This window comes from Phodopus roborovskii, unplaced genomic scaffold, assembly GCF_943737965.1.
Source record: "Phodopus roborovskii unplaced genomic scaffold, PHOROB, whole genome shotgun sequence".
Taxonomy (NCBI): Eukaryota; Metazoa; Chordata; class Mammalia; order Rodentia; family Cricetidae; genus Phodopus; species Phodopus roborovskii.
In genome coordinates, this window is record NW_026125059.1 from 15,442,891 (window position 1) to 15,466,429 (window position 23,539).

At 47.2% G+C, this 23,539-nt stretch overlaps 1 protein-coding gene across 2 annotated transcripts; it reads right to left on the bottom strand.

Annotated features, from left to right (window-relative positions):
• Nucleotides 1-3,967: 3,967 nt before the first annotated feature.
• On the bottom strand, nt 3,968-23,290 carry Sgk2 (serum/glucocorticoid regulated kinase 2). 2 transcript variants are annotated; one of them, XM_051187157.1, is made up of 13 exons: nt 23,050-23,290; nt 21,739-21,886; nt 21,136-21,185; nt 20,596-20,653; nt 20,351-20,434; nt 19,006-19,134; nt 17,431-17,543; nt 17,141-17,177; nt 16,085-16,171; nt 12,171-12,266; nt 11,233-11,388; nt 8,751-8,840; nt 3,968-4,334 (listed from the first exon to the last, which is right to left on the bottom strand). In XM_051187157.1, the coding sequence occupies exons 2-13, from the start codon at nt 21,772-21,774 to the stop codon at nt 4,170-4,172; spliced, it is 1,101 nt and encodes a 366-aa protein (XP_051043114.1). In that variant the 5' UTR covers nt 21,775-21,886; nt 23,050-23,290; the 3' UTR covers nt 3,968-4,169. The 2 variants fall into 2 exon arrangements, with proteins under 2 accessions (XP_051043114.1, XP_051043105.1); XM_051187148.1 differs by having other exon boundaries at nt 19,006-19,137.
• Nucleotides 23,291-23,539: the final 249 nt, after the last annotated feature.

The window sequence follows — 23,539 nt, forward strand, 5'->3', positions numbered from 1 at the left end:
GGTAGGGGGCGGGGCTAAGGCCGGGCTGGGCGGTCCCTGCGGGTGAGGGTAGCAGCTAAGCTTGAGGACTCACGATTTAATAAGAAGCCTATCTCGTTCATCTCCTTTCAGCCGCCATTAAAGACCGATAAAGACAGTAGGTCCCCAGGCCTCCCTGTAGGCGGGAACTGTGGGCTTCGCGGCCAGCCTGCCGCGGTAAGCCACGCCCCGGTCTGGCTCCAGGACGCTGGCGCCGGGCGTCTGGACAGGTTTGGGGAGAGGCCGAGCTGAGACAGGTGCAGGGCTGTGGAATGTGAGAAGATTGGGAGGCCAGGAGTCCTGAGATGCCAGATCTTACCAAAATTTAGAAATAGAAACTGCCGTAGGGAGTTGTGAGGGATCGTAGATGTAGAGTTGGGGAAGCATTTCGGGCAGAGGGAAGTGTTTGTGCAAACGATTACCATGGAAATGAGAAACGCCTGCATCCACAAACTGGCACCCTTCAGGAGAGCACTCTGCCTTCATCGAGAGGGCTATGGGGTTTGTGTGTAAAGCGGTTTCAGCATCAAGGCTTGAGCAGGCGAGTGTAGGAACCCCAGAAGTTTTAATTCTCATTTATTTATGTCTTCATGTATCGAGCAGTAGGCGTTTAGGATATTAAAATACACGTCTGAATTTTTCACAACTATGGTCACTACGAATTTAAAAAGTGGTTAAGAGTATGAAGGAGCATTATCTAAACACAGAGCCTTCCACATCAAGTCTCTACCCTACCATTGAGTTAATATCCAGTCCAGAGACTTTCCTTGAGGAATGCTGCATGGCTTGCCAAATTGAATACAGTGTGCGATTAAGGATGCAAATGAAAGCGGATCTGGAGTCGGGCAAGCCACAGGATCATTCTGTACTATCAGTGTGTATTAGAAGTGCTAGTAGACCATACAGAAAGCGCCTCCCAGAGTATTTCTCCCGCTGTACCAGGTTCCAGAAGGAGACAGAGGGTTTTAGAGTCGGCTGCTCTCAAATCAAGTTTCTAACTGACTTGTATTAGGTGAACTTGGACAGGTTGCTTAATCTGAGTTCGTCCTACTTGTAAATTGAGAATAGTTCCTAAATGCTTATCGAGGATTATAGATGATGCTTATAAAACTTGGGATGGGCCCAATGAGGTGGTTCTGCTGGTTAAAAGACACTTGCTGCTAACCCTGACAACCTGAGGTAAATCCTTGAGTCCCACACAATGGAAGTAGAGAACTGGTTTCTGTAAGTTGTCCTCTGGCCTCTACATGAACCCTGTGGTATGTTTGTACACAGGCACACACATACAGATACAAGGTCTTTTGAACCTGGGATATTTCAATAAACATAAGTATAACACAATCAGTTTAATAGTGTACTTGTTCTTCATTTTTATTTTCTATCCTGGTGAAACTTTCTGTGATTTTACAATCTTTAACATTAGCCAGGCAGTGGTGGTGTACGCCTTCAATCCTGGCACTCAGGAGGCAGAGGCAGGTGGATCTCTGAGTTCTAGAACAACTTGGTCGACAAGAGCTAGTTCCAGGACAGCCTCCAAAGCAATACAGAGAAATATATCTTACACAGAACCAGCTGGTTGTGAACTTGACATGTTCAGATTTCTGGCAGTTACAATCCTGTAAGTGGGAATATTTGTTCTCTCCTTGTGTCCCACCTCTAGCAGTTAACCTGCACTGGCTAAGATGGAAATGGGTTCCTTCCCATATAAATCTTAATAGTAATTCTTGACTCAGCTTTGATGTCCAATAGATTGATGTTACTGTGCTTTATTTTGTTTTCATGAGTCCCAGCCTTGCCTCCCCTTTAATTCGTAGGGTGGGGGACAGAGGGAACAAAACTGAGAGGAACGGAGTGGGACCAAGTACAGGGGGAAATGCCTAAGAGTCACAAGCATACACTGATTCAAAAAACAAGTCCTCCCATTGTCCCCAAACCAGCAAGCTCACGAGGCCCCCTGAAGTATGTGCTACAGGTTTGTGAAAAAGAAACTGAAATAAAACAGAATGACCTACCCCACCTGGGCATGCCTGAACATATACAACACTCTCACACTCTCACCAGCCAGAATTAGCTTTTGAAATGATAAATCTTGAATACCTGGAGTTTAGTAACTAGGCAGGGGATTGGCCTTGAAGGCTTTGGCTCTGTACTTGAGGTAAATAAAGCACATGACCTTGATAGCCAAGCCCAGACCAGGAGTCAGGCTCTTCAAGACCCCTCCTTATCACTCTCTGGCTTGTTCTAGCCAATTCTTGATCTAGAGGTTTGGGGTGGCTTTTTGTTGTTGTTACGGCTTTTTTTTTTTTTTTTTTTTTTTTTTAACATCTGATCTTACTGTGTCTTTCTGACTGCCTGGAACTTGCCATGTAGACCAGATTGCCCTAGAACTCACAGACCCACCTATGCCTGACTCTCTGGTATGAAGGACATGTATACTGTGTCCATCTCTCATGAGAGATGCTGAGTCTTTTCTTGGCCCTGACAGCCTGAAGGAAGAGTAGACCTATCCAAAGGATACAGGGTAGAGCCCTAGATCAAATAATTCCATATCCCAGTTTGTGTTAGTGGTGTGGCCTTCAAGCAAGGAGCAGTTCCTCTGATCGTGTCTCTTGACTGGCAAAAGAAAGTGAAGTAATTGCTACCTTAGGGTCATCTAGATGAAAATTACTGACAGACATGAATCTGTCCCACCACTCACTCAAGTGTTCTGAGGTTGACTTTGGACAACTAAGTAAAAAAAAAAAAAAAGGAGTGCATTAAATGACTTTGAAATCTTCAAAAGAAAACCTTGAGGTTTCCAGGAACAGAGCTGCATCCCTGGTATGCTGAGGACTGGCTCTGCTACTATCTACATTGTCACCTCTTCTACTGGAGAAACTCAAAAGAGAACTGCCAGTCCTGTTCTTGGGCCAAGGTTGGCACAGATGCATCTCTGGACCACATGCTTTGCTTAAGTTCAGAGGAGAATGAGGAGTCAGAATTTGGCTTTTTTTTTTTTTTTTTCCTTCTAAATAGAGGTAGTCACTCTCTCCCTCCTCTAATAAAGCCTCAAAAATAGGGAATTCCTTGAATATTGAAAAGTTGTTGAGGCAACCATGCCTACTAATATCCAGTTCCTCTAATGCTACCCAAAACAAAGTCACTATCCAAACAGAGCAATGTGAAACTGAAGGCAATGCACTACATCTCATCATTTTACACATTGAAATAAAAATTCAGACACCAAGAGGTCCTTTCCCAGAGTGCTGGTTGCCTATGCAACATTCTTCCCCTTTCCCTCAGTGTGTTTGAACTCCCTTACTGTGAGAGGTAGCTTGTGCCCACTCTCCATTAAGTAGGGCTGGGGACTTAGGACATGCTAAAGGAAGCCACTGGATTGGGCTTCTGGGAAGTTCTTTAATGGTGTCCTATTCCTCCTGTCCCATTCCTCCTTTTCTCTTGCTTGGAATACGATGGTGGCTGTGGTACCAGTAACCATTTTGTGATTATGTGACCCCAAGATTCAAAGCTATTATAGTTTGGATCTGAAGTATTTTCTTCAGTTCCCATGTTCTGCTGACAGGGCTTTTAGTACATGATTGGGTCACGAGGGCCCAGACTTCAGCAGTGATTTAGTCCACTCATAGATTAATAATTGTGTGGTATGGAAAGGTGATGATAAACTAAAAGGTGGGCCCTGCTTGGAGGGTGTCAGTCACTTGGGATATAACTTTAAAGGTAAATCTTATTCCCAGCCCAGTCTTCAGTTTCTGCTTCCTGGTAGGAATAAGGTAAGCAGATTTTTCTGTGCCACTCCTGCTGAAATGACTCAGCTTTGGCTAAAGACCACAGACATGGGGCCAGCCAGCCATGGGCAGAAATCCCTGAAATGGTTAGCCCAAGTAGATCCTCTTTCCGTTACTTTTCTTGGATATTTTGTCACAACAACAACAAACCAAACACAGAAGTTCTTTCTCAAGAAGGGCAAATCAAAACTACAGACACCTGGGTACGTGGTGACTTATCCTGCCAGCCTGAGCCCTGCACTGATTTAAGTAATGGAAAGCACCTCCCTCTTCTTTGAGTCATCAAACTCATTGTGTCTTGCTGGCAATAGAAGGTAGTTCTGGCAGTTGCCAGCTGGTCTTGGTGGCTTCACAAGTGCTTGTCTCTTATGAGTCCAAGATGTCATCATCATCCTGTGCATAGGAAAATCCGAGGAATGCACTTGAGGCCCCAGAACTGCTGGCCATGGTGTCAGGGTTACAGCCAATGGACTTGGATACTGCTTCCTGGGTGAACTCTGGGTCAAAGTGTTTCAAGTCAGCAGGTCCTTCCTGTCAGTAGAAGCCAAGGATGAGAAGGGAGCACTGGGAGCGGAGTCAACTAAGGACCCCTAAAGCTTGGGGTTGGGATGTCAGATAGTCCTTTCTGAGAGCCTCCTGGTCCTTCATATTTAAAGTGACTGTCTCATTCTCCACACCAATCCTCTGACAAGCCATTTGTCAATGTATACTTCCAAAGTGCTTACCACACTCTCTTCATTACTCTGGAAATACGAAAGGACAAAGCTGAGCAAGCCTCTACTTTCAAGGACCTTATACGATGCAGGAAGAGGCAGGAGGATCATTTAGCAGTCTGACAAGTCCTAGATAATAGAGACAATAGGGTAATATGGCAGAGAGATCTGGGCTGCTCAGACATATTGAGGCAAAAAAAAAAAAAAAAAAAAAAAAAAAAAAAAAGAATGATCACAGATAAGCAACATAGTTGTGTATCCTGAAATCCCAGCTCTTGGGAAGGTGGAGGCAGGAGGATCAGAACTTCAAGGCCATCCTCAACTACATAATAAGTTTGAGTTTAGCCAGGGATGCATAAGGTCCTGTCTTTAAAAAGATATGCTGCCAGGCATAGTGGCGCAAACCTTTAATGCCAGCACTTGGAGGAGAGACAGGTAGTTTCCTACAAGTTCGAGGCCAGCCTAGTCTACCTACATAAAGAGTTCCAGGACAGCCAGAGATACATAGACATACCCTGTCTCAAACAAAATAAACAAACAAACAAAAAACAAAAAGAAAAGAAACGGTAATAGATTCTCTGCTTCCACCCCAGAGACAGAATATATATACCCATCTTTTTAATACGGGCCAGTCATGTGACTGCCAAATAACTAAGCAAAGGCTTGAAAAGGGTACCTTGAGAGTTGTCTCTCTTGGTACTCAGAGGCCACCTTGTACACAAACTCAGACTGGCTTGACGGAGGTAAAGGGGACTCAGGAAACAAGCACAGGTGAGAAAATCCCAGCCCAGCAGTGTCAGTCCCTGCACCACAGACCTGAGGGCTCCACAGAGAAGAGTTGTCCATCTACTCCAAAAAAAAAAACCCAGAATCCAAAGCTACACAGCCACCTCTAGTTCCAACTGCAGGGAATCTGATGCCCTCTTCTGATCTCAGCTTGCACCTACATCACATCCACCTGCACATACCCACCTACATACCTACACATAATTAAAAATAAATAAATAAAATCTTTAGAAGATGGTTATTTGAGGGCAAGAGTAAACTAATATTAGTGTTTCTGGAAAAGTCACTTCCTCTGGGTTTTACAATATAAGCGAGTGAGCAAATGGTAGAAGGATATGCAGGTCTGTTTTAGCATGTGGGTCTTGGCTGGGGAAACAAGCAAGCCATGGCTGCCAACTTCTCAGAAGGGCCATAGGGTACAGTGGTTCAGCCCAGGGATCAGAGTCCCTGGACCAGACTGAATTTCACCCATGATGCTTGCCTAACCATGTCACTTGTGTAGCTCTTGGTAAACAGTTTCTTTTTTTTTTTCTTTTTTCTTTCCTTTTTTTTTTTTTTTTAAACGAACATGGTACTAAGTATGATGTGGTACTTTGTAGAACGTGTACACGAAGTCTCATACGTAATAGCAGAAGCAAGGATGTGTCACTTTAATGCCCATGCATTACTATATTCTCCTGTGTCCTTTCCTGTGACTCTACACATATCCTCTCTTGGGAACCAAAGTTCCTGAAAAGAACTGCACCTAGGTCTGCTTAACTGATTAAAACCAGTAATTGTGGACAGGTTGGAATGTTGCAGGTCTAGGGCCTAATTACAGTTTATCTTGAGCTATCTTTAGCATACTCCCTTAACAGTCATTTCTTGTCCACCTCTGTGTATGACCTGGCATCCTGTGGCTAACAGGTAAAAAACAAAAAAAAAAAACCCTCTGGGATGTAAAAAAGACCATAAGAATGTCTTTAGGTAGCATCTAAGCCTATAGCAGAGGTTTTCCCATTTTTCTGTAACCCACCTACCTAAAGTTTCCACCAACATATTTGGAAAGGGCCTTGATTTATGATTTTATATTTTATTGTAAAATATTCATAAAACAGTTACCAGATTGGAACATGTAATTTTAGGTAACCTAAATCTGTGTTTTCAATGTCACTCATATTTGGCTCCAGGATACACTATATCTTATTCCCTCTTAATTGAGAGTTGTGTTGACACCCTCCACAGATATATCTTAAACGCCTTCCCTACTGTCAGTTTAAGTCCCAAGAAATAAAACTGGGGTATAGCTCAGTGGTAGAGTACTTGTCTAGCATGTGTGAGGCTTGGGTTCCATTCCCAATATACAAAAATAAAATCCCAAAAGGAAGAAACATTTCAGGACCCTGAACTAAATGAGTCCCATCTTATTTTTCATCAAGAACCTGGTGCTGGAACCTAATCCCCAGCAAGCAGTGTCTCAGACTGGTGGCCTCATGTGAGCCCTGCAATCTTTCTGTTAGTCAGTATGAGTGATGTGCCAGATTTGTCAGAAGTAGACAAGGCTAGCACATGAAAACTGACTATCCAAGAAAAGAAAACACTCCACCAAAGGAAACTCTCCAGCAGGAGAAAGCATCCAAACATCATAAAATGATGGTCTCCTCCCAAGAGCAAGGATCAGCATGGCCCTAGGATCTTGGTTCTAGACTTGTCCTTGGAAAGTGTATTTGTAGCAATTTTAGGCACTTGGTGATAGCTTCACACCTATACAGACAGGCTAAGAGGTAGCAGTAGGCAGTGTTCTTTAAATGTGTTTTCAAACTTCTCTCTGGACTATAAATCCCATTGTCAATAATCTCACCGTTGTTGGTCATGGAACATGTAGTTCTTTGCTTCTGTTTAGCCTAAATAGGCACCCTCAATTGCTTCATCATCTTCATGAAGTTGCCTACATGAAGTTGCAGCTCCTCAAACTAATTTTCATTTCTAATGTAGCATTACATTAAGTATAACCACATGCCAGGGGTGATGGTGCATGCCTTTAATCCCAGGACTTGGGAAGCAGAGTCAGGAGGCAGGTGAATCTCTAAGTTTGATATTAGACTGGTGTACATAGTGAGTTCCAGGATAGCCAGGGCTACAGAGAGAATCCCTGTCTCAAAATAACAACAAACAAACAAACAAAATCCCCCCAAACCAAAAACCCTGTGTGTGTGTGTGTGTGTGTGTGTGTGTGTGTGTGTGTGTGTGTGTATGTACACTGTAAAGACTGGCATCAGCTCAGAATACCCCAAGCAAGACCAAGTTCTCAGCACAAAGATTTACTTGTCCTACAGAGACAAAGGGCAGAGAATAAAGAGACAAAGACGGGAGATAGAGGAGGAAGAGAAGAGGAAGGCAACACCAGAGAGGTGTAAGGGATATTTGACCCAGGGGGGACAAAGAGCTGTCTCTGGATAGAGAGGAGTCAAACATGACCCACAGGCAAATGATGGTTCATAAAGGCAAAAGGGGAAACCCCATGTTAGGATGAGGTGGTTCATTTTAATTGGGTAAGTTAATTAGGTGAGCCAAAGGGGACCCTTGATTGCTGGGCTTCAGTACTTTGATAACTGGACTTTGGTAGTCAGCCTCAGGAGGAAGAAGTGGCCAAATAAGGGACTAGACCTTGGTGGTTAAGTTTAGGAATGTAATCTACTAGATTTAGCAAGGCAAAGGGAATGGAGGAGAAGGGCAACACACACACACACACACACACACACACACACACACACACACACACACACGCACAAAAATAGTGCTAGCTGGCCTTGGTCGCTCATTCTTGCAAACCCAGTACTAAGAAGGCAGGTGTGGATCACCATAGTGTGAGACCAGCCAGAGATACAGGGATAGTGAGATAGTATCTAGGATAGCCTGGACTACAGATTCTCATAAAAAAAAGAAGAAAACAAATCTAGTGTCACATTCATGGGCAGGAACTCTCCAAAGGGGAAAAACTGTAAATAGGGAATGATGAACTCTGACAGTATACAAGTGTGGAAGGAAGTCTACCAACAGTGGTTTCCCTTGCCTGGTGAGACATCCCGCCATTTCCCTACTGCTTCTTCCAACATCATTTTTACAACTTTGGTCAAGAAATACACATTGTTTTTATCAGGAAAAGGCTGTGTAGGAGGATCGTGAGCTAAAAGCTACCCTGGGCTACTTCATCTCAAATATAAACACTGTAATCAGCTCTGTGGTGGGTTTACAGTGCTGGTGGTAAAGGAGCAGCCCATGGCTCATCCTTCTCTGGCTGAGCTAGCTGTAAGAGGCCAGGGCAGCTAGAGCCAGTCCTCACTCTTGTGGTTTGGATGAGTCTCTTGGCCCCTCAGCTTCCCCAGCTGTAGCAAGTGTGTTGGCCAAGATCCTACCAGCCCTGGGAATCCAGAAGCCAAGCTCTGGAGACGCCCCTGAGCTCACTTACCACGTTTGGGTTGAAGGGTGGAGTTAGCCTCTTGTGGTACAGGTCATCCCAGTCTATGGGACTGAAGAACACATGGTCCCTTATGTCAAGCTGCAGGAAGAAGACAGTGGTCAGCAGGACTTCCCAACTGGTGTCCACAACTGGCCACCAACGAGACAACTTTGCAGCTCTGGCTGGTTTGTTCAGCCCAGGGAACATTCTGTCAACAGACATCTTACTTCTCGAATCATCTGAACCCAAATGTTTTCCACAGCTGCTTTCCCCAGCTAGGCCTCAGCACCCACACCATACCAGGCTCTGGAGGCATGACTTAAGCAAGGCTTAAGAACTGGTTATAGGGGGAGAGAGTATGCAGGGGGAGCTTGAAGATAGCCTCCCACCTCCACACGCATTAATACAACTTGATTCTTCCAGAATGCAAGCCAGAGAAATAGAACAAACCTGCTCACCAAAGACAGGAGAAATAAAGCCCTAAGAAAAATGGCAGGTCTCCAGGGACTCAGAAGTGAGGGGTGAGTGTTGGGCGTGGTCTCCCACTTCATTCCCAAAGCGCCTTCCCTCCCAGCGGAGTCCTCCCTCTGTCTGTCTCACTTTGAACAGTCCTCCAACACCTTGCATCAAAACTGTCTCTCAGAAGTTTGATTCCTGTGTGTGCATAATTTGTTTTAAGAGTCACAAGCGTGTTCTAAGATGCAAAGTCCTCTTTGGAAGGAAGGGGTCTGTCTTCACAGAAGCCTGGATCTGCAAGTGGCCTGGGGGAACGAATAGGTAAACAGCCAAAGTGTTGTCACACATCACAGGACCTGGCATGGAGATCTTTTCATATATATAATGCTTACAAACTCTTGATATATGCCAGAGATGGGTCAAAAAAGCTGTGCTACCCACAGAGTGGGGACAGGCAGTCCTGGAGCCTAGCCTTTAGATGCTAAGGTCATCTGGGCTACAGTTGCCTCCTCCTCATTTGAGACAGGGTCTTACTATGTATCCCTGGCTGGCCTGGAACTCACTTTTAGACCAAACTGGTCTAAAACCCACAGAGATCTGCCTGATTCTGTGGGGATCAGAGAACAACTTTTGGGAGTCAGTTCTCACCTTCCACCACGTGGATCCTGGGAATCGAACCCAAGCTGTCAGGCTTGATAGCAGGCACCTTATACCCAAACTATCTTGCTGGCCCTGAAATGATCTTATATTATGTAATAAATTTTTATTTTGTTTTATCTTGATTTTCATGACAGGGTTTCTCTGTGTAGCCCTAGCTCTCCTGAAACTCGCTTTGTAGACCAGGCTGGACTTGAACTCACAGAGATATACCTGTCTCTGCCTCCTGTGTGCTGGGTTTAAAGGCGTGCACCACCACACTTGCTTTGAGATTATTTTTAAAGTGATGCTTTAATCTTTGTTTTTAAAACCATGTGTGTGTGTCAGAACAGGAAGGAAAGGAACAGACTGAATTATTTATCCCCATGTCTTATGTGTCCAGCTAGGTGTTTGGCAAAGTGAATTGCTCAGGCATTTGTGAAAAGCAAGATATTTATACGGTTTCTCTGCACAGAAGCAGGAGGAAGCTTCTACTCAGCAAACACACTCTACTTCTTGCCATTCTCCTCCTTGTGCAGACCACAGGACTTTTACACACATGCCTATGGCTGGGAAGCCTCCATCCAATTCCTCACATGGGTCCTCCTATTCCAATTTCACCTTGTCACCTCTTTAGAGGGGACCTGCCTAGCCACGCCAGTGTGAAACAGCACCATCCCTATGTACTGCTCTGCTCATTGTTCATTTCCTTTCTGAAATTTGTCACACTTGGTGACAATTGTACAGAATCAATGGTTTTTGTCAGTCTCCTTCTACCTTCAAGCTTAATCATGTCAAGGCCCAGGCTACTAAACCTCTAGCACCTAGCTCTGTGCTGATTCAGCAAATATTGATTGGCTAAAAACACTGTATTTTTAAAAAGTAGTCAGGAGCTAGAGAGGTGGCTCCATTGGTAAAGTGCTTGATAGACAAGCATGAGGACCTGAGCCTGGATGCTAGCACCTATGTAAAAGCTGAGAATGATGGCCTATTCTAAAATCTCAGAACGGAGGAGGCAAAGACAGTCTAGCCAATCAGTTAGCTCCATGTTCCATGAGAGACCCTGTCCCAAGATTAAAAAGTGGACAAACTGAGAAGACACTTGACATCAACTTCTGACCTACACACACACACATATCACACACAAAGAGAAGAGAGACACACAGAGACAGAAAGAGAGAAAAGGTAATTTCATCAACTTCTGACCTACACACACACACACACATATCACACACAAAGAGAAGAGAGACACACAGAGACACAGAGAGAGAAAAGGTAATTTCTAGGGAATACACTAGCAGCTCCTGACTTCAGAGGGCAGCAGAAGGTAGTCCCACTGCAGGTGCTTCTGAGCTGTCCCTGCAGGAAGGGACCTGTGCTCTTCCACTTGGTCACCTACAAAGTCTGCCTTGGAGCCCAGCCGCTGCCTCTGGTCCTTGTGGAGAAGGCCTTGAAGAATGTCACAGGCAGCCACTGTCCGGCCTCCAGGGATCTGTAGTGGCTGGTGCAAAATATTCTCATACATCTGGGCCACATCTGTGTTGAAGAAGGGGGGCTGTGGAGACAGGGCGAGAAGCTGAGGGTTCAGCCATGAGATCACAGAAAGGGGTCTCATCAGGGAGTGCTAGAGCAAGCTGGGCAGCCAGAAGGATGTGACCAGGCCTGCAAATGGGGGAGAGGAGGGAGCTCCAGGCTCGCAGCACAGGAGAAAGGATGCCATAGGCTTTGCACATCCATGGAGGGCCTGGAGATCCAGGGACTTCTCACCCTCATCACTTCTTCCTGGCCTCACAGACATCTTCTGCCAGAGGCTACAGATTGGCAGACCAGAGAAGACAAGGCTGGGGACCACTAAACCACACAGCTAAGAAAAGAGCTGGACTAGAAACTATATCCCTTCTTGCCCTTTATCCAGCCTCTCTGCCCACTGCTTCTTCCAAACTCTCTGAGCTTACTCCTTCTACAGCATGCCATGCTGGAGAATCCAGGCCAGAGGAGAGCCAGCCTCAGGCAGGTCCAGACAGGCTTCCACATAAGCATATAGCCCAGGCTAGCTGGCAATCTACTACACTGTGACCTTTCAGCCTCAGTTTCCATCTTAGTACAATAAAAGTGGCTCTATGCTCTCTCTGCAAAGCGGCTGTGGAAACTGTGAAATTAACACTATTTAAAAGAGACATACATTCCTCATATTGACTTTGGCCTCATCTTTCCTCCCAGGGTGGATAGACAGCTTGTTTAATTCCCTGTGCAAAGCTAGAGTGAGCTACATGATTTGGGGACCACCCCCAGCTTCCCCAAGCTACATGTACCCCATAGGCATCTCTGTGCACTCACCAGGCCATGCAGCATCTCATAGAGGACTGCCCCTAAGCACCACCAGTCCACCGCTCTATCATAAGGCTCTTTACGAAGCACTTCCGGGGCCAGGTACTGTTGGGGGAAATACAGGGATCTGAGGACACCTAGCCTCTGTTTATGTATCTGTAAAGAAGGCACTCAAAGGAGGCTGCTCCCGCTAGCATAGCTTATCCTGTGTTCATTAGTATCCATTCCCCAGAGACCTGGTTGGTGGCAGGCCCTTTGCAGTGCATTGGTGACATACAGGAGTTTAGGCAAGCCTGCCCTGTATAGTTGTCCATGCTGTACATTGCACAGGAGTACCAGCCTGAGGAGTAAAGGAAGCTACAATCTGCAATCTACTCGCCAAGCCAGAATGGCAATTCAGAAGCAGAGCATGCCTTCTTATTTGCACATGGTCACCTGTCTGCTATCTGTGTCCTAGCACTGGCAAAGCCCTGGAGGCACCTCACAGTGTAGCAGGGTGACAATGGGGCAAAACTAAAGGAACGTGGCACACACTTGTTATGGAAACCTTAATGCATGGGAGAAGGTCAGGAAAGAGGTGGTATTCTGGGTCATGTTGATAGATGGGAGCATGCCAGGAGCCGTGCCTGGTACAAGGGAAAAAACATGGGCAGAGCTGTTTCTGCCAGTCCCAAGGACTTAGTGACCTCCTGGCCTGGGGTTGTCTGCTGCAGAGTCCCAGCAAAAGACACAGCTGCCCTGTGGGTCTGTGAAAGGGAAGAGAACCGAACAACCCTGAGCCCTCTTTAGTGTGTGGGTCCAGGCAGAGCACTCGACTTGCCAGAACTTTGGCTTCCTTACCCTTAAAATGGAAGCATAGTTGGAGTGGTAGCTAGGGAGATGGTTCGGTTTGTAAATACTTGCTGTGTGTGTAAGCATGAGGACCTTTACACAGATCCCAGCAGTCATGTAAAAGCTAGGTAAGATGGCTCACATATGTAGCCCCAGTGATATGGGGTAGCGGTGGGGAGGTAAGCAGATCCCTGGGTCAGTGGCCAGTCAGCCTGAACAAGGTGATGAACTCCAAGTTTAGTTCAAGACACTGTGTCAAAATACAATGTGGAGAGTGCTTACCGAAGATCCCTGACATTAACCTCTGGCCTCCATATGCATGCATGTGCACATGAACCTGTCCACATCCACATGAACATGTGCATATACTACACACACCCCCACACACACACCAAACAAACACACAAATAAATAAATATTAGGGACATGGAGTCCCTAATGGGAGCATGGGAACAGATGTAGGTAGGCTTGTCTGTGTGTCTGGCACTCACCAGTGGTAGTCCTGGAAGAAGCGACATCTCCTACATGAGACACAATTGCATAGCCCCTGCTCCCTGAGTTAGTTATGCCCATTGAAGGACTGGCTGTTGTCAGGCTTCAGCGTCAGCTTTATTGAATGGACATCCCATGCACAAACACAGACAAGGGTCCCTTCTGGGACAGGGTGTCTGACCATCAGCTCCCTGAGTACCAACTGGCAGAACCCACCTGAAGGTCCAGGCACAGCTCTGCAGGTCAATGGAGACAAACAGGGTGGCTCTTAAGTCCTGCTCCAGAATAGACAGGGAGGCGCTTAGCAGCCTTCACCCTCTGCCCCCTTCTGGTGCCTGTCCAACCCTCTAGGGCCCTTCAAGTTCAAGGTCCAACATTCAAGACTGGTGGGACTTCAAGCAAAAAATTTAAACCCAAGGCAGGTCTGATAGGTTAAGTCCTGCTCAGACAAGTGTTTTTATTTGTTTGTTCATTTTTTTATTGGGGTGCTGGGGTTGAACTCAGGGTTTCAGACACGCCAGGCAATCACTCTACCACTGAGCTGTATTACTTGTCTTAATTATTATTATTTTGAAGCAATTTCTTACAATCCTCATGCCTCATCCTCTCAATGAAGATTAGTGTGAGGATTCCAGAAATCTACAAATTTTAACCTTCTAGACTACCTGTCTGAAATAGGGGTTACATTTATGTTTATGCAAGCCCTGACCTTAATTCTCAGGCCACTCTCTCCTGGTCAAGGACTTGGCCCTACGGAGCAGTGCTATCCCACACAGCAGCCACTAGCCACATGTGGCTATTGAATAATTGCTTTCGTAAAGGATCAAGATTTGGGTCTGGCTGGGAGTGGTGGCTCACGCCTTTAATTTCAGGACTTGGGAGGCAGAGGCAGGCAGATCCCTGAGTTTGAGGCCAGCCTGGTCTACAAAGTGAGTTCCAGGACATTTAGTGCAACACCCTGTCTCAAAAAAAAAAAAAAAAAAAAAAAAAAAAAAACTATTGAAATGTGGCCAATCACAGCTGAGATGGACTAATTGACTATAAATATAAAACTATATTCACATGCTAGGTTGTAAGATTAAGAAATAACTCATTATTTCAACATTTTTACATTATTTTATTTGTGTTTGGGTGTGCGTGCATGTGTGCACACATGCTACAGCACACATATGGAGGTCAGAGGACCAGTTTGGAAAAATCAGTTTTATCCTTCTGCCTTGTGGGCGCTAGACATTGAACTCAGTGCCATTACCCACTAAGCAGTCTTGACAGCCTTATTTCACAATGTTATACTGGTTCTGTATTTAAATGAGAAGATTTGAGATAAATTGAGTTAAAGTGCATTGTTAAAATTAGTTTTGTTCATTTTCTTCTACACACACACACGCGCGCGCACACACACACACACACACACACACACACACACACACACACCAAGACAGAATATAACTATGTAGCCTTGGATGACCTGAAACTTGTTATCTATGCCAGTCTATTCTCAAAATCATAGAGATCTCTGTGATTCCAAATACTGGGGTTAAGGCATGTGTCACATGCCTGGCATTATCTGTTTCTTTGTGTGTGTGTGTGAATCAAACCCAGGGCCTTGATGAGTGCTCTACCATTAAGCTATATTTCCCCAGTCCTGTCTTTTTTACTTTTCTCAAAGATTTATTTAATTCTATTTTATGTGTATGCATGTTTTGTCTATAGGTATGTCTGTGTGCCACATGTGTGCAGTGCCCACAGAGACCAGAAGAGGGTGCCAGATCCTCTGGAACTGGAGTTACTGTGAAGGATTGGCAAGAGCTACCATGTGGGGTGCTAAGACCTGATTCCCAATCTTCTGCAAGAAAACAAATGCTCTTAACTCCTGAGACAGCTCTCCATCTCTGTCTTTACACACACACACACACACACACACACTTACATGATTTATTTCAATTTTGTGTGCATGGGTGTTTTGCTCGTATCACTTGCATGCATGCAATATCCATGGAGGCTAGAAGAAGACATTGAATCTTTTGGAACTAGAGTTGTAGACAGCTGTGAGCTGACGTGTGTGTTGGGAACCAAACCCAGGTTCTCTGGAAGAGTAACCAGTGCTCTTAAGCACTGAGCCATTTCTCCAGCCCTTTTTTTTTTTTTTTTCCTTTTTAAATGCCTAGCATGTCTGGGGTTCTGAGTTCAACCCCCAACATCACAATAAATAAGGTTTGCATCTATTTGTTTTTGGTCTCATGAAGTCCCAGCTGACCTGGGACCTACTATATAATTGAGGCTGGCTTCAAACTCCTGATCTTCCTGTCCCCACCCCACCCCCAAGCTCTGGGATTACAGGCATGCCACCCCACATTCAGCTGTAGCCTGCCTATTCCCACTGGACAGCAGTAGAATTCACTTGAGGTAGCTGTGTGCCCACCATTCCAAAAGCTGGTTCCTTGACACTCATGAGGAAATGAAGGCTCAGTATAGGGCTGGCTTGGGGAAGAGCTTAAGAAGACGTATTGAAGCCTTTCTGCTGTAGCCTGGTGGCTTTGTTTAGGGGATGTGGCCTCAGCCACTAATGACTGGCTTTCTCCATAGATGCTTCCACATACCTCTGGGGTGCCGCAGAAGGTGGATGTGGTCTCCTCGGGCTCTACACATTCCTTGCAAAGGCCAAAATCTGTCAGTACCACATGTCCCTGTGGGTGAGAGACAACAGGAAGGGCTGGTGGTCAAAGCTCAAATGCCACACCCTAGAGTAATGGCTGTGCAGTGTGGTGAGGAGACACTAGCTGCATGCAAACTCAGGGTTCCTGGCCGGGATGCCAGGAGATCTCAGGGCACAGGCTGGGGACATAACACTGCTGTCTTCCCTTGCACATCATGACTCAGGCCCATGGCTACAACAGTGACAATTCCAGGATGTTCTTGCTGGGTAGTAATCCCCTTGATGAAGGGCTAAAGACTGAGAAATCAAGTCCACCAATGCCAGCTGTGCATGAGGATGGAGACGGTAGACAGGTACAGGGGCCTACCAGACTTTCGGAGCTGCCACTCCTAATCTTCACTGCTGGGACTGTACCCTATCAGAAGTTTCGCTGCTACCAAACTGAGCAGTGGAGGCCATGAAGGTCCAAATCTCCTTGTGTCAACTTACTACCATACCGAAGAGCCATCCCTGCTTGGGGCTCCCATCTGTGAGATGTTCCGAGGCCTCTCTTGAAACCATGGCAGCTGCACCTCTCTCTGTGCCTCACCCTGTTTTCTTCATCCTCTTTAAAGATGTGTCTTTGGAAAGTGTTCCCCGAGAAACCTACATTCCACTCTCCATCTCAGGGTCTGTCTCCAGGGAATCAGGAAACATGGAAGGTCTACAGATCTCTAGTTTCCACCTGGCCGCAACCCATACCCCTCCCTACAGGTCTGCATACATACATACATACATACATACATACATACACACACATAGTCTCCTGCGCACAGGTTTATATACATAGATATGTGCAGGAGCACATAATGTACACATATACACAAGAATGTATGTTACCACATACACACACATGCAATTCATAAATACCAATGTATACAGACCATAGCTGGAGAGTACAGAGTTGAGCTGTGCGCACACGTGCGCACGCACACACACACACACATACACACACACACACCTGGCAGTCCAAGAGAATGTTTTCTGGCTTCAAGTCTCTGCAGAAAATAAGAGAAAGCATTTACTGAGTGGATTGTGGACTTGGATCCTCGCAGGAGAACTACTCATGGAAACTCCCACAGGTGAATAAGGGAAAAACCAGGGAACCTGGGCACTTGACTCTACAGAGGAGGAAACCCACCCCTAAATAAGAGACCTCCTCACTCAAAGGACAAAGTTCACTCGAACTTCAGGGCCCACACAATCCCTGCCTGGTCCTGGGACTGACCATGAGCCAAGAGCAGGTCTCACCTGTAAATGATGTTGAGAGAGTGTAGGTAGCCAATGGCACTGGCCACTTCTGCAGCATAGAACCTGGCCCGGGGCTCCAGGAACCTACGTTCCCGCTGCAGGTGGAAGAAGAGCTAGGAGAGGGGACAGTGAGATGGTGGCTGGATCCCAGCTCCTATGGCATGAGACAGGGACCTTCAAAGCCCTCTGCTCCAGTCACCCTAGTCTAAACTGTGGAGTACTTGAACCAAAAGACTGCATGTCGACCCCACCCCTTAGGGTACTTGTGCTCTCCACACCTTCAGATAGAATAATTAATCTGCCTGCAAATCAGGCTTTTTGACAACTCTCCTTAAGTCTCACAAGCACCTTCAAGATCTCAGCTGTGACGTCAGTTTCTTGCCAAAGGAGGAGGTGTTAAATGATTTGTCTAAGGTCCCACATCTCAGAGGGGGCAGAGCTAGAATTTGAAGCCAGGTAGTTCAAGACATACTTTGGGGGTGGGGGTGGAGTGGGAGGGAGTAGAATCTTTCTATGTAACCCAGATTGGCCTTGAACTCAATCCTCCTACCTCTGTATCCCAAGTGTTGGGATTAGAGGTGGGAGGCACCATGCACAACAAAAATGTGCTTTTCCTCCAACCCAAGCATTAGGATATCACACTGAGACCAGCTTAGATCTCCCTGTTTGGTCTGCTTTGTTGGTCTGCAACATTTAGGATTGTGCAGGCTGAAACCTCTCTTGTTGGATTCAGGCTGAAAAACATTTGGTTATATATAGGCCAAACCTGGTACAATTGAGAAAAGCTCCCACTCCATTTTGCCCCCTTGTTGAGTGAGACAAAGCAAAGACCAAGATGGTGCCCAGCTTGTCCCTGTCCTGCTCTGGGCTTAGCAGGTGGCTCAGGTCTCTAGTTAGGATGGTGACATCAGGCTAAAGAGAAAGCTTAGTGAAGCTAAATTGCTTGTCATGCAAGTCCAGGTCCCCAGAGACCCAATATAAATGTCAGGTGGGCATGGCTGGCTACCTATAATTCCGGCCTTGGAAGGTAGAGACGGGATCATCAGAGCAAGCTGGCTAGCAAGACTAGCTACACTGTCAAGCTCTGGGTTTGGTTGAGAGACCCTGATCTGATGAAAAAGCTGGAAGGCAAATGGAAGATGATTCTTGACATCAACCTCTGGCCTCCATGTGCAAACTCACATGCACCTACATGTTTGCCCCACTCATAGAAATAGGCATGTAAAATACACATACATGGAAATAAATAAATTACTAAAAAAATGATAGTGATGGGTGTGGGCCTCTGCCTGGGTGTGGGGAAGGGAAGTATTGGATGCAGTGAGCACACACTTCTACTGGCAGAGACCTTTCCTGGGGTCTATGGAAGTGAGCAGGAGCCACAGCAGGAGAGTAAAGGACCTAGTGTAGCCTGGGCTGTCTTGAGAAGTGATTTACTGAGCCGAGGCTCTCAGCTGAGCCTCTCAGTTCTTTGGAGTACCAAGCGGGTCTGTTGCAGGGATTCGGTGAGTTCACTCTAAGCGGGGTACACCGTGGGCACACGGGAGGACAGCTGCCTTCCTGAGGTCCACTCACCTCCCCTCCGTTGACGTAGTCAAGCACAAAGTAGAGCTTCTCCGGGGTCTGGAAGGAGTAGCGCAGGCCCACGAGGAAGGGGTGCCGCACATTCTTCAGCAGGACATTGCGCTCTGCCATGATGTGGTTCTTCTATAGTGTCACACAGACAGGGGGCCATGTCACAGTCCAGTACAGCCCCGTTCATTCCAGCACAATCCAGGTGACCTTGCTTATGGAGATGTCCTGCCCAAGACTTTTCCCTGCCCCAGTTCCATTGTCCCCAAGCCAGGCCTAACCTCCTTGTCTAGTACTTAGAAGTCAGTGTTCCGAGCCTCACTTCCAGCCACTTCATATTAATGTAACTTCAGAAACCCCTGCCCCAGGGTGACACGCAAAGCATGTACGATGGTGGGATGATTGAGTCCCAGGGAAACTCTCCAGGAAAAAAAAATGTCATGCAGTAACTATACTCATGCCTTTGATTCTGCTATTTTATCTGACTGTACAGGCCCTCCTACCCCGTGTGTGTGTGTGTGTGTGTGTGTGTGTGTGTGTGTGCGCGCGTGCGTGCGTGCGCGTGTGCGTGCACCCTTGGAGTTGATGGATGTCTCCCTCTATTACTCTCCACCTTGTTCTTTGAGACAGGGTCTCTCATTGGACCTATAGCTTACTAATTGGGCTAGTCTAACCAGCTAGCAAGCCTGGGGGATCCTTTTTCTCCATCTCCATAGTCAGTGCCAAGATTAGAGATGCATGCTGCTATACTTAGTGTTTTCATGTGGGCTCTGCAGGATCAGACTGAGATCCTCATGCTTGCACAGGGAGCACTCTGTTGTTTTAGCCATTTCCCTAGCCCCTGGACATGTCACCTTCTTTTCAAACTATCAGAGTACTGTTTACTGTCAGGGTCTGTTCAAGACCACTTATGCAGGAAGACCTCTCCTCCTTGTTGGCAGGAATCACTGTTCCCTGAGCAGTTTGACTTAGCCCTCTATCCTCTCTGCGTCTTCCTAAAAGTGTTGAAGGAATTCAAGTCACCCAGGCATCTAGAGATCCAAGCTGGCCAGGCTGACAGGGCCTACGAAGAGGGTGTGGTGTGAGCCCACAGTGTGCCCATGGGGAGCCTGACACCTAGAGAGGGCGGAGAGCTGGCCCATCAGTGGGTACTGTTAAAGGCTGGAAGGTAGAGACCTTCTCATCCTCCATAAGGCTCCTAGGGAGATGGCGGGGCCTGCTTTCCTCTAGAAGGGTCCTGTGTGAGAGCTGGATGTTCTGAGCTGCCTCCTCTGGACCTCTAGGAGATGGAACTGTCTTGGGAATCAAGACAGCATGAGGGGAAGTAACCATCCCTGGGCTCTAGTACCTCTTCTCTCTTTACGATGGACTTTTTCTGCAGCACCTTCACTGCATAGAAGGCTCCGTCGGACTTGCGCTTGGCCAGTAGGACCTGAAGGAAAGTACAGACCCAAGGACAAGGTCTCCTGGAAGCCCCCACACCCATTCTGCCAAAGGCCTGTGAGCCTTCTTTTTGCATATGCTAATGGAAGCAGAGGGTGGAAGGCTACAGAAGGGAGAAACCCCAACCCCCACTCTCCTCTCCTTACTTACCTTCCCATAGTTCCCTTTGCCAATGACTTTGAGGAAGTCGAAGTCTGTGGGTCGAGCACTGTGGACAGGGGAAGAGCAAGGATCAGCATCTGGAAGCTCGGGAAGCTGGGTCTCTGCTTAATTCCAGAGCTAGAAAATGCAGGTGGCCTTGTAGGAGCCTCATGGCCCCGCCCCTGAAGAACATTGTGTCTTACAGCCCCAAGTAGCTTAGAAGACAGAGCCTCACACACCCCAGCTCACAGAGCAGTTAAACTAGGAGAGACAATCAGGTACACGGTGCAGCCTTTTCCATCCACCCCCACCCCTGGCCGGGAGAAGGGCCTGAGGGTGGAGAGTTGCTGACAGTGAAGATGTCTGGGGTCATTCCAGGCAGAGGGCTCAGCTGGAGCCAAAGCTGGGAAGTTAATGAGAGATGAAGCTGGGGTTAGAGGGATTCTGGTCCAGCTGGCACAGGTTTTGAGCACACCAGGGACTTTGCATTTCATTTCTAAAGCCATGGGACAGCCAGATAGGAATTTTGTCTTAGAAAACAGAACTCACTTTGGGTTAGCTGATGGCCCCAGGTTGATGTTTCCATTGGCCCTAGAGGGCTGAAGACATTTAAAGAAAGAGGCAATCAGGATCTGTAAGCTTCCTCCTCTTCCTTTGGCCTAGGCCCTGGTTCTGCCAACGTTACTACTTGCCTCCCTCCCTTCTTTTGTGGGTTTTCCTCCCTCGTACCCACCCACTCCTTCATCTGTTCATTCGGATCACATTGCTTCTCCTAATGACCTTGAGAGGCCATTGACCATCATGGCAATTATAAGGAAAGAAAATCGAAGCCAGAGAGGAGTTGTCCAAGGTCTTACAGGCGGCCAAGGTGGGATCCGAACCTATGTGTTTTTACAACCGATGTCCTTTTTTTTTTTTTTTTTTTTGTGGTTGTTGTTGTTCTGACCAAATCTACTTCTTATAGCTCCCTGCCAAATCTCTCTTCAATTTTCCTTGCAAACAGCCATCTCTGTGAGTCCACAGTAACCTGGCAGTTCTGGTTGAAACTCCACAGGGCTGGCCAGTATCTCTACAGATCTCCTCAGCCTTGGGAGAAAACGAGTCCCTGGTTCAGGGTACTGGGTGTTGGGAGGAAGACTAAGAACTGCTCACCTGTGGGCTAGGGACTCCAACTGGGCTGGAGGCCATTCTGTAGCTGTGATGAGGTAGGCTCTGGGGGTACAGGAAAGACCTTGGCCTCCAGGCAGGCCTGCCCTCTTAACCACCTTCAACTTCGGATACAGCCTTGGCAGCTCCCACCCTAAAGGCTAAGAGGTCCATGCATGGATGAGACAAATGACACTTGACAGACCCAGCCTTCCCCCCCCCCCCAATAGTTCAGGAGTGATGGAGAGGGCAGCTAGGGTGATCCCTGCCTGGCAGGGTCTTTGCAAACGTTGGGGACACCCAGGACAGGAAGACACCTGTGATTGACAGATGCCCCAGAACTCCAAGGTGGCTAGAGCAGGCAGGACCCTTGTAGGCCTAAAGGTGAATATTTCCTTTTACTTCTCAGCGAGGCACTGAGACCTTAAAAAAGGCTTTATGTATTTTTGTTCTTTTTTAAAGAGATTCTGTAGTCCATGCTGGCCTTGAGCTTGCTATATATCCTAGGTGATCCCTGTCTTAGCCTCCCAAATTCGGAGACGACTAAAGTGAGCTACCACACATGATTTAGAACAGGACTTTCTTAGCTCTTGCTGTTGGTAGGTAGCTTAGGCTTTCCAGACTCACACATAGGCATGTTGGCAGCTCTGAATTCTTGTGGCAAGTCCCAGGATATAAGCTCTGTGTTGAATACAATCTTGCTTGGGTACCTTACCCAGGGTCAAGTAACAGCAACCACACTGGGGATTTTGGGCCAGAACCATGCACTCTCCCAAGTAGCCGGAGCGTGAATTCAAGTGGTAGAGAGAAGAAGTCGGTAGCTGGTCTATGCAGCAGCAGCACATTGGGAGAAGCAAACTGTCTAGGGTTTGGTTCAGGGTCTGGGAACCTCACAGGCTCTGAACCTCCCACAGGGATTGGTGCAAATTATCTATTCAAAGACCCCAGTTTTGGTTGCTGTTGGGCCTTGGCATTCCTTAGATCACCTTTTTAGGAAATGTCTTAGAGGCATCTCTCTGTGGCTGGGTGGGACCCTTAAACCCATTCACCGGTGGCCAGGAATTTCTGCCAGGTTGGAGGCTATCCAGCTGAGACAGTAGTTGCAACAGAAGGGAGTTCTCCAGCTAGGCTGATCTAGAGGCCTCCCGTTGCCAAACTCCTGCACAGTAGGCTATAGAATTCTAGCAGAGGGAGGTGCATCCTGGCCTCTCCAATGCATATCAGGCTGTGCTCCCACAGCCAGACTGAGACACCACCATCCCTCCCTAGGTCCCCAAGGGTCCTGCGCCTGGCCCTGGCTTCCCGGGTCCCACTTACCTATGTAGCCTGGGCAGAGGCCTCCGGGAGATGCAGCAGTTGGAGCTGTGCACAGGCCGCAGGCAGACAAGAGAGACTCTCTGTGTTCTCCCAACAAGAGCCAAGTGTCAGTGCCTGGTGCCCCCAGCACAGAGCTCAGACCTTCCAGCAGTGGCAGCACCGAGGGGGCTGGTGATGTCACACCGGATCCAGCAATGCTTAGGATGGGATGGGAGACCTCTGTTCGCTCGGGACACCATAGCTCCCTAGGAGATGAGGGATTATGTAGCAGCCCCAGAAGATCCCGGGGATCACTGGGGACTATAAGAATGTGTGTGACAGTGTGGTCAGGGGATGTGCTCTCTGCAAGAGTTTTGTGCAGAGATGTGCTTTGGCATGTCTCTGGTGTGCCAGTGTGGCTGCAGATTTCAGATATTTGTATCTCTCTGTCTGTGTGTGTATGTGTGTGTATGTGTGTGTATGTGTACATGTGTCAGGCAGTGGGGCACAC